A 13,458-nucleotide genomic window follows, 5' to 3' on the forward strand; every position below is an offset into this window, starting at 1 on the left:
CTATTATATGCTTCCTAATTGCTTCCAATGGCCTGTAGTGACTCTTCATGGCTCAAATGTTATTGAAGAACCTCACTTCTGAGATCTGGCAGTGTTTTATGCATGTGACACTTTTCAATGTGGATATTAAGCCTGGGGGAAAAAGAATAAAAATCATAGAACTCCTGAGCAAAATGTATTAAACACCACCCCTGCTTCAGTGTCAGAAAACACATATTCTTTCATTGGCTGTAATTATGTAAATTTCAAAAAAATTTTGGAAACAAACTCATAACCAGCAAAAAAAGTTCTTCTTTCCTTTCAGAAAAATGCAAGAAAGCTCCAGCATCCTATTGTTACTGACAAATTGGTTGTAACTTCTGTTTTTCTTCCCCCCTCCCCAACATCCCCATCCTACATCGCAGCACATCCTCAGGCAGGCAAGACATACTGGGCTCCACCATGAGTTACTGGCCAAGGTTAAGGTACTCTGCAGGGAAATGGTACACATTTTTAAAACTACTTCAAGCTGCAAGAATACATTTCTGAGTGCTCTAACCAGAAGGTCTTTGTTTTACAGCTGCCATCACCACTGTAATTTAAGTAGGAAAAAATGTAGATGTCTCTCCCTTTAAAAAAGCAGTGATAGCACTCTGCTTTTAGGACTGACTTCAGCCTCAGTTACCTGGGAAAACATAACCATACCCCATAGCCTGTTGTAGTGTTTTGTACTCTGAAGTTCTAGATTGTTCCTTATCTAGTAACTGAAGTTTCTGAATTGTCCAGTGTTAGGCAACATTTTCTCTTCACAATATAGAGAATGCTAACACAATATAGAACCTTGGGTTCTAGATTTCAATCTGAGATTCCAATTTTGCAAGAATGTAACTTCTTTAAAAGATCTGGTTTTATCTTCCCTCTCTAAATGTGCTAATGAAGCCCATTCTTACACAACACTGCCTAATTAGACTATTGTAAAATCTGATCATCTGGCACCAAGCAAAAACATAGATAAACTATGTTTATCTATCCAGAAACATCCATCTTATCCAGAAACATGAAATTGAAGTTCCATTAATGATAGACCTGCATAATCTTTGTTCTGAGTAGCTCTTACAAATATTTGACCCTGATAAACATGATGGTTTACCTGCAAAATCAAATTTAGAGGTCATGTAAATTTCAGGGTTTGTCCAAGTAGCTACAATACCACTTTAAACATATATTATACAGACTTTAATATAATAGCTCTCTTTGGAATCACTGCATCTCCAAGTATTGCAAACTCAGCTTTTCTCTTCCTTAACTTTACAAATTGTAACTATGGTGTAGTAATCCTGACATTTTTGGAAAACTGAAAAAATTTGAGATAAACCCTTAGAAATTATTATACAAAGGTGAACTCTTTCAAGAGTGCAATCAGTTACAGACATACCATCACGTTGATATTTATAAGAGTATACTTCATATCAAGTTTTCTTGTGACCACCTCAGCTCATACTCTTTGTAAAATAACCTCAAATAAAATAAAAAGGCAACACTGCCTCCAAGCCCCTAGAAAAAAAGAGAATTAAAATCTGATATACACGTAAATACAAGTGGGGCAGCACTTTGCACTCTGTTAAGATGTACTTTTCTCAGCCTAGAGCATTTCTTTTTGCTAACAGGAATGAGTAAGAGCTCTCGAATCCTCTTCAGGCAGCTCCAGGAACTCTCATGACCCACAGGCACTCTTCTCAAAACTAACATGACATCTTAAATATACGACACCTGCAACGTGCAAACGCAAATAACAACCAGGGAGCATGAAAGCAAATAAATAAAGCACAGCTCCAGAAGGAAAGGGAATCAGGCCGCAGTGCCCCGCGGGCCGGCGGGACCGGGACTCGAACCGGCGTACCTGTCTCACCGCGGGCTCTCCAAAGCCGCGCGCCAGAGGTGCGGCGGTCCCGGGCGGTGCCGCTGCGCATGCGCGTTGCCGGGCAGCACGTTCCAGCCGCGCTTCGCGCCGCCATTTTGGGCGTGTGGCGCTGCTGAGTCCCGCTCGGCGTTGCCGCCCGCGGGCGGTGAGGCGGCTGCTGAAGGGCTGCGGGCTCCGCTCCCCGATCTCCCTTGGCGGCCGCAGCCTCTGCCCGTGCTCGTCTGCCCGTGCCCGGCTCCTTTCAGGTGAGTGCCGTGTCAGACAACGCCGGTCAGAGCGCCTGCTTTGGGGCACAGGCAGCTGAGCCTGTATCTTGTATCCTGCATTTGGTTATATATAAAAGTCCTTTTGTTATGGCACGAGTTGTCTGTAAGCTAGTGGTGCATGATAGAAATATGCATTTTGATGGCTGAAGAGTTGTAAGCAAATGTGTGACCACTCCTGCTTAGAAAGTAGGTGGTAGGTCTCTGTGTGGTTCTTCTGACTGGTTTGGTTTTTGGAGCTTCAGTGAAGAAAGAATAGCCAGACTATGTTGTTAGGAGCATAGATTCAGTTTTGTAAATTTTTTTTTTCTTTTGTAATCATAGGGTTGTAGTTTAGCTAAGTATGAGGAACTTTTCCAGGGTGTGTTTATTAGGCAGGAGGAAGATTTAGAGAATCACAGAATGGTTTGTGTTGGATGGAACTTTAAAGTTCATCCAGGTTCAACCTCTTGCCATGGGGAGGGACACTTTCTACTGGACCGGGTTGCTCAGAGTCCCATCCAACCTGGCCTTGAACACTTCCAGGGGTGGGGCTTCCACAGCTTCTCTGCACACCCTGTTCCAGTGCTTCACCACCTTCACAATAAAATATTTCTTTGTAATGTCTAATCTAAACCTACTCCCTTTTAGTTTAAAGACATTCCCCCTTTTCCTATTGCTCCATGCCCTTGTAAAAGGTCTTTTTCCAGCCCTTTTAGGTATTGTAAGGTGCTGTTAGGTCTCTATGGAGCTGTCCCTTTTTCAGGCTGAATATCCCAAGTCCCTTAGCCTGTCTCCATAGGAGAGATGCTACAGCCCTTTCATCATTTTTGTGGCCTCTGCTGGACTTGTTCCAGCAGGTCCATGTCCTTCCTGTGCTTGGTACCCCAGAGCTGGATGCAGCACTGCAGGTGGGGTCTCAGTAGGGCAGAGGGGCAGAATCCCCTCCCTGGACTTGCTGCCCATGCTGCTTTTGATGCAGGTTGTGTTTGGCTTCCTGGGCTGTGAGTGTACAGTGCTGGTTCTTGTTGAGCTTCTTGTCAATAAACACCTTAAAGACTGTATCCTCAGGGCTGCTTTCAGTAAGAGTAGTACAAGAATTTAGTTTACGTGTATTTTTCTAATGATTTTTCTACCATCTTTCTTCATAGATACAGACTTGTTATTTACTGGGCCGTGTTTCCTTTAGACTTGTTACAAATGAGTAAGCCTTATGAGGCAGAAAGGTGAGTAAACAACAAAAGGCCATTTTGTAAACTGTAAATGTGGCTGTGTCAGTGTGATGCTTTTACTCAGGCTGTGTGTGATAACAGACAAGCATTAATGCACAAATTGTTCTATGTTATGTGTTAGTGCAAATAGGGCATAGTTACAGTAACGGGGGAAAAAAAAAAGGGAGCAGAGTTTCAGTCAGGCCCCTCCAAAAGTTTAAGTCTCTGTAGTGATCAGATGTTCCAGGCAGACAGAACCAATTCCTTTAGGCTGTTTTCTTTTATTAAAAGCACCCAAATTTTCACTTTCTGTTACAGGGGAAGGTGGAACAAAAGGGCCTTGTTGAAACAGGAATTTGTCAGATCTAGGTTTGATGTTTCTTTTATTGGGAGGGGTTATTTTTTTGGTGCCCAGTGGTTTTGGTTTTTTGGGTTTCTTTTTTGTTGATTTTAGAAGTTATGCATGCTTCATCCTTCTTCCCTACTGCTTTACAGTAAGGATGCTCATTTATTTATTAGAGTGTGGGGTTGTTTTTTTTAACTTTTTAAAATTTATTTAATTTTGTTTGTTTGTTTTGTTTTTTTATTTTTAACATTTTTTGTGAACTAGAATGATGCGGTTCAATATCTTTTTCTAAACACAGGTTGTGTGTTCACTAGCTATTTCATGTATGCTTGTGATGAAAAATATCATGATAGTTTCACTGAAGGTTAAGTGGGATAAGAGGGATTTTGCCCTAAAACCCTGTAGTTGAAACTGAAAGTTTAAGTTCCAGCTTTACATAAAAATTCATAAATTAAGGCTGTCTTTGTCCATACTATCTTTTAGTATTTATTGAGTATTGAGTCTTTGCATTTGATGTTGTCTACCTCAAATTACTCTGTTAGAACAGCAGTTCGTTTAATGGAATTGATTAAATTATGGTCATATACAGCCTTTTTAAACAGTGTGAAGTCACAGTTTCACTGAGTCACTGACATGTGAATTGAACTGGAAGTTGAGCTTTTATCAAGATTGGATTATAGATCAGAAAAGTACCTGAATGTTTTGAAGATACTTAAACTGTCAGAATTGGAGTGCTGAGACTATGCAAAACAGCTGGCGCGGTTGTTACTTGATGAGCAGTGGAGAAATGTTGCACATAAATGATAATCTCAGTATGTCCTTGCAATTATCAGAACCTTAAATATGAGTTGGTACAATTGGGACAGACAGCCAGAGTAAACAGTAGAGCATGGAGCTATTAATTGTTGGTGATTTGAAGAAGTGATTTAGACAGAAAAAGCAGGGTGAGTAGGGGATGAGTTGTTGGTCCTTTACGTATTGTAAGGAAAGAGAAACAGACTGGAATACCTTGGTGTTAGTGTGGGAGCAACATTTTGGTTAAAAATTCATTTCAAGTGATAAAACCAGTCTGTAGCCATGTGAGTGACTCCAGAGATACTTTTTTTTTGTGTTATCTGAGCATGTCTTTACTGAGGGAATTGTGTGGAGTGTATCCCAGTTGCCTAAAACGTGACATTTTTTAATGTTCAGTATATGTTTTAGCCAGAATTTTAATAATACACTGTTTAACCATTTTGAAAACAAATATCATGTAAGGAATTAGTTGCAAAGAAAAAAATATAGAAAATTATGAAGATGATCATACTTCTTTTCTTTGCAGACAGGATGGAATCTCTGACTCCTTCACCAGACTCAGTTGATAAGAAATTGAAGATAACTCATGTAGAATGCCATCCTGAGTGCTTGGTTATAGTGTTCCAGGCTCAGTACAACACAGGGTGCGAGCTTGACTATTACATACTACAGAATGAAATACAGCGTGTGTTCAAAGTAAAAGATGATGTCTGTGTTGGTGGATCTTGCTTGGTGGAAGACACAGAAGGAGAATGGCATAGAGGAAGAGTTCTGAGGAAGAAAGGGAACATCTATGAGGCTTTTCTTATAGACACTGGACATGTGTTGGCTGTTGAGGAAACACATCTTGCTGCTGCTTGTGATGAATTGTTTCAGCTGCCTCCGAAGGTGATTTTGGGTGTTTTTGCAAGCATACTTCCTCTTGGAGAAAGATGGGGTCCAAAAGCTGTTAACTATTTTTCATCTCTGGTAGGATTACAGATCACAGGTCATGTGAAGGCTGTTACACCATATCAGCTGTTTATTCTAGAAGTGCCTAAGATTATTACTGAGGTTCTTGAACTTCAGCTTGGTAAATTTATTGATGGAGATTCATTTTGTCTTGTTGTAGAAACTTTAAGAGCATTGCCCCAAGGAATGCTTTGTAAGAGAATGCCACAACTGTTAAAGCAGAAGTATCCATTCAGGGAGTTACTTACCTTAAATAATTCTGAGAAACCAACAGATTTTTGGCATGTTCCAGATCAACTCTTTCCATGTCTACCTGTTGGCAGTAAAGAAAATGTAAAAATAACCAGTGCAGTAAGCCCAAATAAATTCTATTGTCAGATACAGAAATGGCAGAAAGAGCTGGAATGTTTGACAGGAGCTATGGATTTGTACTATGAAGCCCTTGTTGGAGAAAATACCACATCTTGTGATAGTTTAGGACTGCTCTGTGCTGCCAAGAGACAAAATGGACAGTGGCATAGAGGAGTGATAAAACAACTTCTCTCTGACTATGTGGAGGTCTGGTTTATGGATTTTGGCATTATTGAAGCTGTGCCACCTAGTTGTATTCGGAAACTGAAAGCTGAGTTCATGATATTACCAATGATTTCATTTCCATGTGCGCTGTCTTGTTTTGGTAGTCAGGATGAAGCAGTAATAAAATTTCAGCTCAAGGAACTTACACAAGCCTTAATAGGACAGACCTCTGTGTGTGTCCATGTTGATTTGTACAATGACACTGAACGCTTGTATTATATAACTCTGCAGAAACAAAATCTTGCAATTAATGCTGAGCGTCCAGAAAACCAGAATGAGACAGCTGCACCATGTGTCTCTCTTTTGGAAACAAAAAACAAAAGTATTGCACTAAACCACAAACTAAGTCCAGAGAGAAACAATTCATCTAAGAATTGCTCTGGAAGCAAAGATACAAAACCCTGCCTACGTGAATGGGACATTTCTTTCTCCAGCCACTGCAAGAGAGAAGAGATGCAAGTAAACTCTTTTTATGGAGCTTTTGTAGTATATGTCGTAAATCCATCTGACTTTTGGATTCAAACGTGTAGATTCCAGAATGAGTTTCAGGCCTTGATGAAAAACATTGCCTGCACATACGGTAAATGTAGAGATGAAGAGATGGTCCTTAAAAAGCCAGAACCGGGGTTGCTGTGCTGTGCCCGGTATAGCAGGGATGGGTGCTATTACCGGGGTGTTGTCACAAAAGTGTTTCGTGTTAACATTATGGTTTACTTTTTGGATTTTGGAAATTCAGATACAGTACCTTGTCACTATGTGAAAACATTGCTTCCCGAGTTTTCTGATTTACCAGCTTTAGCTATGTGTTGTTCCCTTGCTTGCACATTTCCTGTTGATGGCGTGTGGGTTAAAAAAGAAACTGATTTCTTTAAAAATGTAGTGTTGAACAAACCACTGCTGCTTCATGTTGTTGGAAAGCAAAATAACAAATACGTTGTTAATGTGCAGTGTCATTCTGGTTTCCTGCAAGGAAATGTTGCTGCCTGTATGGTTCAAGCTGGTTGCGCTGAATATCGGCTAAAGCCACCAGATTCTGTTCGAAGGGCAGCAAAAAAGCGGCACAGTGGGAATCACCTTAAATGCAAAAAAGAAAAAATCAATGCAGAGAAGACCAGTAATATTTGCAAAAATAAGGTATCTGGAAATGGAGATGTACTTCAGAAGGAGAAATCATTAAAGGTCCTGCCAGTGCCTAGAGAACCTCCTGTGCCATCCTGCTCAGGAGAAGCTGCTGTCTCTAAAAGGCATAAATCAGTATGTGAGGAAAAGTTAGTTTATAAAGATCTTGTGTTTAAACCGGGAGCAGTTTATGAAGTGGTGTGTTCTTGTATTTATTCCCCAGCAGATTTTTCATGTCAGCTGCAAAGCAAATTGCCAGAGCTACATAACTTAATGGGACAAATTCAGACTTACTATAAAGATCATACCAGTCCCTACAAAACTGGACAGGTTGCCTGTGTTGTTAAGCATCCCAAAGATGGGAAGTGGTACAGAGCAACTGTTGTGCAGCAGGTATCTACAAATGAAGTTGATGTGGTTTTTGTAGACTATGGTTATCGGGAAAGAGTTTCACTTAAAGATGTTCAGGGTGTTCTTCCAGATTTTTTAACTCTAGAGAGTCAAGCATTTCGATGTGGACTTAAAAATGTAATCTTAGAGACTGACTCACTTAATTGGTCTGAAGAAGTGCATAGACAGTTTGAAGACTTCATTTCTTCTAGAGGACCACTTATTTGCACCATTTATGCTCTTGTTCTTGTGAGCCCCAACTGTTTATGCAATGTAGTTGATTTACAGACTCCACTCACTAGTGCAGAGGAATTCCTCAGAGAGCATGGTCTCACCCAGTCTGAATGTGTTGGTCTGAGAAACCTTTCATCTTTGGGTTCTCTGTATAGTTTTTGCTATTCGTCTTTTAATATAAAAATTGGAAGTGAGGAGGAGGTTTATATAACTCACATAAATAGTCCTTCAAAATTCTATTGTCAGCTTAATCGAAATACTGAAACTCTTGAGGCATTGATGAAGAAGGTTGGTGATGTAAGTAAAATATCAAGTAATGCAAATTATCATAGCAATACACGACTATGTATAGCCAGGTATGTGGAAGATGGTCTCTTTTATAGAGCTTTGGCTTTTCCTGTGGAATCAACATCCTTTCTGTGGGTTGACTATGTGGATTTTGGAATTAGGAGTATGGTGGAGAGAGACCAGTTGATGCCTATTCCAGATTCTGCCACTGACCTACTATTCACACCCATGCAAGCTATTAAATTCTATCTGTCAGATCTTAGGGGGACAGAATTTCCAACAAGAATTACTACATGGTTTGTGAAAACTTTCCTTGGTAAACTGCTGAAGGCTGTAATTTTATCCAGAGAATCTGATGGAAAGATTGTTGTGGAGCTGTATGATGGACAGCTCAAAGTAAGTCAGAAAATTAAAGAAAAGGTATTGGAAGAGTTGGCACAGCAAAACCATACAGAACAATTTAGAAGTAATGAAGGAGGGATATGCCACATGAAAGATGACAAAGAAATTAATAAAGTAAATGTTAAAGATCCTGAAATACTTAAATTGAAAACTGAAGTGAAATGCCAAGTCTATGATGAGTATTACCAGGCAGATACTGGTGAGAATTTTGGAGATGAAGAGCAAACTGCATGTAGCACATCAGAGTTGTGTAGTGGATTCTCAAAACAGCAAACTTTACAGGATAGCAAAGAGCAAGGTTTTAGAAATACTTTCAGTGCTCTTCTGGAGAACGGAGAGGAATGTTGGATTGGGCAACCTGCTTCTCACTCACTCTCTTATTCTGCTTTACGTTCAAAGGAAATAATAGTTAATGCTCTCTCTGAATCTCACAATGAAAGACCAAATTGTACAGGTCAACAGGAAAGGAGTAATAAAAATATACCTACATTAATCAGTCTTCCTCAACGTGATATCCATGTGAATACTGAAGTAGTAGGTTATATTTCTCATATGAATAGTCCATCAAGTTTCTATGTTCACTTTGCAGAGGATGAAAACTTAATAATAAAACTAGCAGACGATCTAAATGAAAGCTTGGAGAATAGAGGTTGGGAAAATTGCTTAAATGAGCTCGTGGTAGGGGATCTCATTGTTGCCGAGCATGACGCTGATTGTTTTTACTATAGAGCAGTTATTAAAACTCTGAAACCAGGAAATTCCTATGAGGTAGAATTTATTGACTATGGTAATGCTGCAGTTGTAAGTTCATCACAAATCTGCAGGATTCCAGAAAAGTTCTTAACTCTGCCAAGGTTTAGTGTTCATTGTTTCCTTAGCAGTGTGAAAAGTGTTCCTGGTGGAAGCTGGACTAATGAAAGTGCTGCTTATTTTGCAAGAACAGTAAGTGACAAGCCAGTAGCTTGCAAGTTCTTACAGCAACATGGAGAAAAATGGGAAATAGATGTAATTTGTGATGGAGAGTCTTTGTCTAACAGCCTTTCACATAAAATAGACAGTATAAAGTGGAAAAACACATCATGGATATTTGCTTTGGAAAATAAGCCTAAACAAAATGGTGATTCTCGAAAGTCTAAGAATAGTTTAGGTGGCCAAAATAAAACCAAGGCTGCTGGGATGAAAAATATTTCGGTAAAACCCTTAAGTCTCCTTCATCAGGTTTTAAATTCTGGACAAGTAGAAGCAGCAGAAGTAGTTAATATTTCAAAGAATGGAGAATTTTATGTACAGTTACTTAAAAATCTGCAAATACTACACAAATTAAATGTAGTTCTTGACAAAGAGGCACAAAGAAGTGATTTACTTAGAGTGGATGACATTGAACAGGGGCTGGAATGCATTACACAATCTGAAAAGAACTTAAAATGGTATCGATCAGAAGTGATAAAGAAATTTGTTAGGGAAAAGTTAATGCTAGTTTTTTTCATGGATTATGGCATGTGTGAGATGGTGTCATTAAATAATGCAAGGATGCTCAGTGAGGATATTAAAAGTATTCCTAAACAAGCTGTTTTTTGTAGGTGGATTTGTTTTAAAAACCTGAAGAAAATTCACTTAGGCCATGTAGTAAATGCACTCCTGAATTGTGAAATAAGGATCTTGTTTTTGAGATATTTGAAATCATCTGGTATCTGGGAGGTGGATGTTTTAGTAGGAGAAGTTACACTTCAGGAGTATTTGAACCAGCTCTTAGGTCATTGTTGGACAATTGTTGGACCAGAAAAATGTAGTAATACAAACTGTAAGGAGTTAGATACGTCATTCAAGATAAATTCAGTGATGTGGATGCTGCTGCGTAGTGGCAGAATGTATCCTGGGTATGCAACTGCAGTTACTGATCCTTCAAACTTCAGCATCCAGTTTGAAGTCTTCTTTGACTGCATGCGGAACTTGTCCTTGCTGCTCTCTGACCTTCCTGACAACTTGCCAGCTCTGCCAGAGGAACATGTGACACCTGGTGCTAGCTGCTTGATCGAGTTTGGGCAGGAAGCAGAGTGGTACAGGGCAGAAATTAGAGAAGTAACAAGTCAGTCTGTTGTTCTTGCATTTATTGATTATGGCTTTCTGAGGACTGTCCCTTATTCTGATATCCATAAACTTAAAGTTGTTCCAGAAAGTCTCTTATACTTGCCACGCTTGGCACACTCTTGCTCTTTGCATGATACAGCTCCTGGTAAGGGGGAACACTGGAGTGAGGAAGCTATACTTCTGTTTCAGAAGCTTCTTCATAAACCAGGTCTGGTATTTAATTTTATCCACTATGGCTCTGAAATGAAGTTAGAGGTAGATGTTCTGTGTGAGAATAGCAATCTGTCTGATGCCTTAATTGCTGCAGGCCATGCAGTCTGCTCTCACAGTAGGTGCTGTCCCATTCCAGTTGACAGACTCTAATCAGAAAAAAAGAATTGCAAATGAAGTGGCCAAATTCTAGTTACTATGCTTCCCTTTGTGAACCAGAATATCATTATGATGAAAATTCTGATTTTGCTGACAGAAGTTGGGCAAAGAAGAGAAAAAAAAAAGCTTTTTGAAGCGCAGCATTAACTATAAAAAAGTTTCAAAAAAGGGAGTGTGGTAAAGTGGCTGCTGGAATACCATTAACAAAGGATATGAGTTTACAACACTGAAAGGAAAGAAAACCTACAAAAGATGGACAGTACTGTGAGGATGTTGGGATTTTTTCAACATTACGAAGACAAGAAAAGTAACGTCATGATGTAGAGTAAATCTCCTACCAGAAGCACTGCTGAGACTTGTGATTCTCATTTTCTTCAGTCTGGAGAGTGTGTGAAGAAGCTGCTGACAAAGAATTAGTTTATCACTAATAATCACTAGGCTGCAGTTAGAAAAGCATTTCTTCAAAGCAAAATAAAGAACCTTTTTGTAGGAATGCTCTTGAAGTTTTTGTATGTATATATAATTATTTGCAATAACATCTGGTTTACAGTGGTGATATCTCCATGTTTTGGATGTTCTGAAAACAAAGGTGCCAGACATATTCTTTTCTTTGATTCTGATTCCAGAGTTTCCATGTGAGAAAAGTTTTAGCATTTGCTATGATTAAGCCAAAAATCTGGATCCCCATTTGTTGGAGAGACATGTATTAAATTGTTTTCAATTAGCTCTTGATGTACAGATGCCATTGCCCCTTCTGAAGGTTCTCTTGGTATCTGAGTTGCATCATTTTGGGATTTTTCACTGCTAAGTGCTAAGATCTCTCCTTGATCTTCCTCCCCATCTGCCAGAATGAGGAGAGGGAGTTTTTTCCAGGTGATTAGTCAATACTCTGTAAAGTCAAAATATTCTTTGTATCTTAAAGGAAAACATTCAGAATCTTTTTTTTTTTTCTCTTTTGTGGGAGGAGGAAATTTCAGAACTGAAAAGTGATGGCAATACTGTGTATCTTAAAAGTTGTTTTTTTTTCAGTATCTAGTCTGAAATGGTAAGAATTTGTTAGCTGTTTCTCTGATTTGCTTGTTTATTTATTTTATTTTTTGCCCTCACCTCCTTCCTCAGTTGTTCGGACAAAGTATGAAGCGTCCTGCAGCAATGAGGGGTTTTCTTTGAATTATCTTTGTTTGTTTGAATTTCAGTGAGAAAATGAATACAGCCCTAATGATAGACAACATATCTTAAGACACCTCTAGAGGTAAACAAGATACAACAGCACACATCCCCTTTGCCCTCCTGCCACCCCCCGCCCCCCATATGAGATGTATTTATTCCATGTGAAAACCTAAAAGCTTTATCAGGAAACCAGATTTATTTTTTTTTTTTTTTTTGTCAGTAAGAGGGACATGTCTGGGAAAATCAAATAAATAAGAGGTCTGACAATGTCAGTTGATCTTTACAGGGGTCATTCTGCTGATGAATTCTTCTTGAAGCTTATAATATTTTCATTGTACAAGTGAAAAATGCCCATTACTAACAAATCAGAAAATGTGTAAGATAAAATTTCTTAAGTAAATACTAGTGTCAGTAGTGTTATGTTAATACAGTGATAAGAAAAAAGGGGTGGGGGTTGTAACCATTTGTGATTGTTTTCTTTATATTGCACTGTTTTTTTTATATTTCAGAATTCAAGTTTTTCCTGCTTAAAATTGTAAGCTTACCTGGCACATTCTTTGTCAATAGTTAGACATACTGCTGGCTGTTAGTATAAACCACAAAGGTTGTATTGTGCAACATTACTCATGTGATGACTTTACACTTGCTGTGCTGGTTCATTGTAGTGCCACGTAGAGGCACTGACATTTACATGTTAATTAACACTGATTCTAACTTCTGGCTGTCTTTCAGTTGGAAAAGTAGGATCTTGGACATCTGTTCTTTTTAAAAATCATTTGGGATACCCTGAATGCAGTTGTGTTGTGTATAGTAATACACTACTTGCATGTTTTAAGTTAGTTTTTTTGCTAATGTATATTGTACTTTAACTTGTATATAGTTGTAGAATATTGCTCTTCTAATGTTATAAAATGGAGCCTAGAAATGATGTATGAATCAGAAAAAATAAACATCTGTGTGTACTATTTTTATGTTCTACAAATTGCAAATGTTAGATTTATTTGCAAGAACATGTGCTTTGTTTTCAGGTCGTAATGAGACTAGCTCATAATTCCTTTACTGAAGGTCTGATACTCAAAATGCTTCATGTAAAAATCAGATAATTTAAAGTATTTCAGGATTATACTGCCATCTGTAAATACAAAGAATGTCTTGTTGCCACTGTTGATACAGATTCTCAGAAGTGCATTAAAAGGATGTGTTATGGTTGTTAGATTAAGTTGCTGGGAGGTCTGGCTGTGTTTTTTACGCCCAGTCTTTCTCTGGTGTGTACCTCTGCTGTTACAGCATTTTTCTTGTAAGAAGGAGAATCTATACTCAGAACCTAGTTTGAATAAGTTGTCAATTATTTAGGATGTAGAAATTTAGGTGTATTTT

General features: G+C 38.7%; 1 protein-coding gene across 1 annotated transcript; it reads left to right on the plus strand.

The window, feature by feature from the left end:
* Positions 1–2,057: 2,057 nt before the first annotated feature.
* Positions 2,058–11,573, plus strand: TDRD15 (tudor domain containing 15). The gene is made up of 3 exons (XM_005521918.2): positions 2,058–2,145; positions 3,294–3,368; positions 5,021–11,573. The coding sequence occupies exons 2-3, from the start codon at positions 3,356–3,358 to the stop codon at positions 10,903–10,905; spliced, it is 5,898 nt and encodes a 1,965-aa protein (XP_005521975.2). The 5' UTR covers positions 2,058–2,145; positions 3,294–3,355; the 3' UTR covers positions 10,906–11,573.
* The last annotated feature ends 1,885 nt before the right edge of the window (positions 11,574–13,458 follow it).

The sequence above is a fragment of the Pseudopodoces humilis genome, chromosome 3 (assembly GCF_049639895.1).
Source record: "Pseudopodoces humilis isolate 2021_Gansu_Grassland_sample_001 chromosome 3, ASM4963989v1, whole genome shotgun sequence".
NCBI classification, from domain to species: Eukaryota; Metazoa; Chordata; class Aves; order Passeriformes; family Paridae; genus Pseudopodoces; species Pseudopodoces humilis.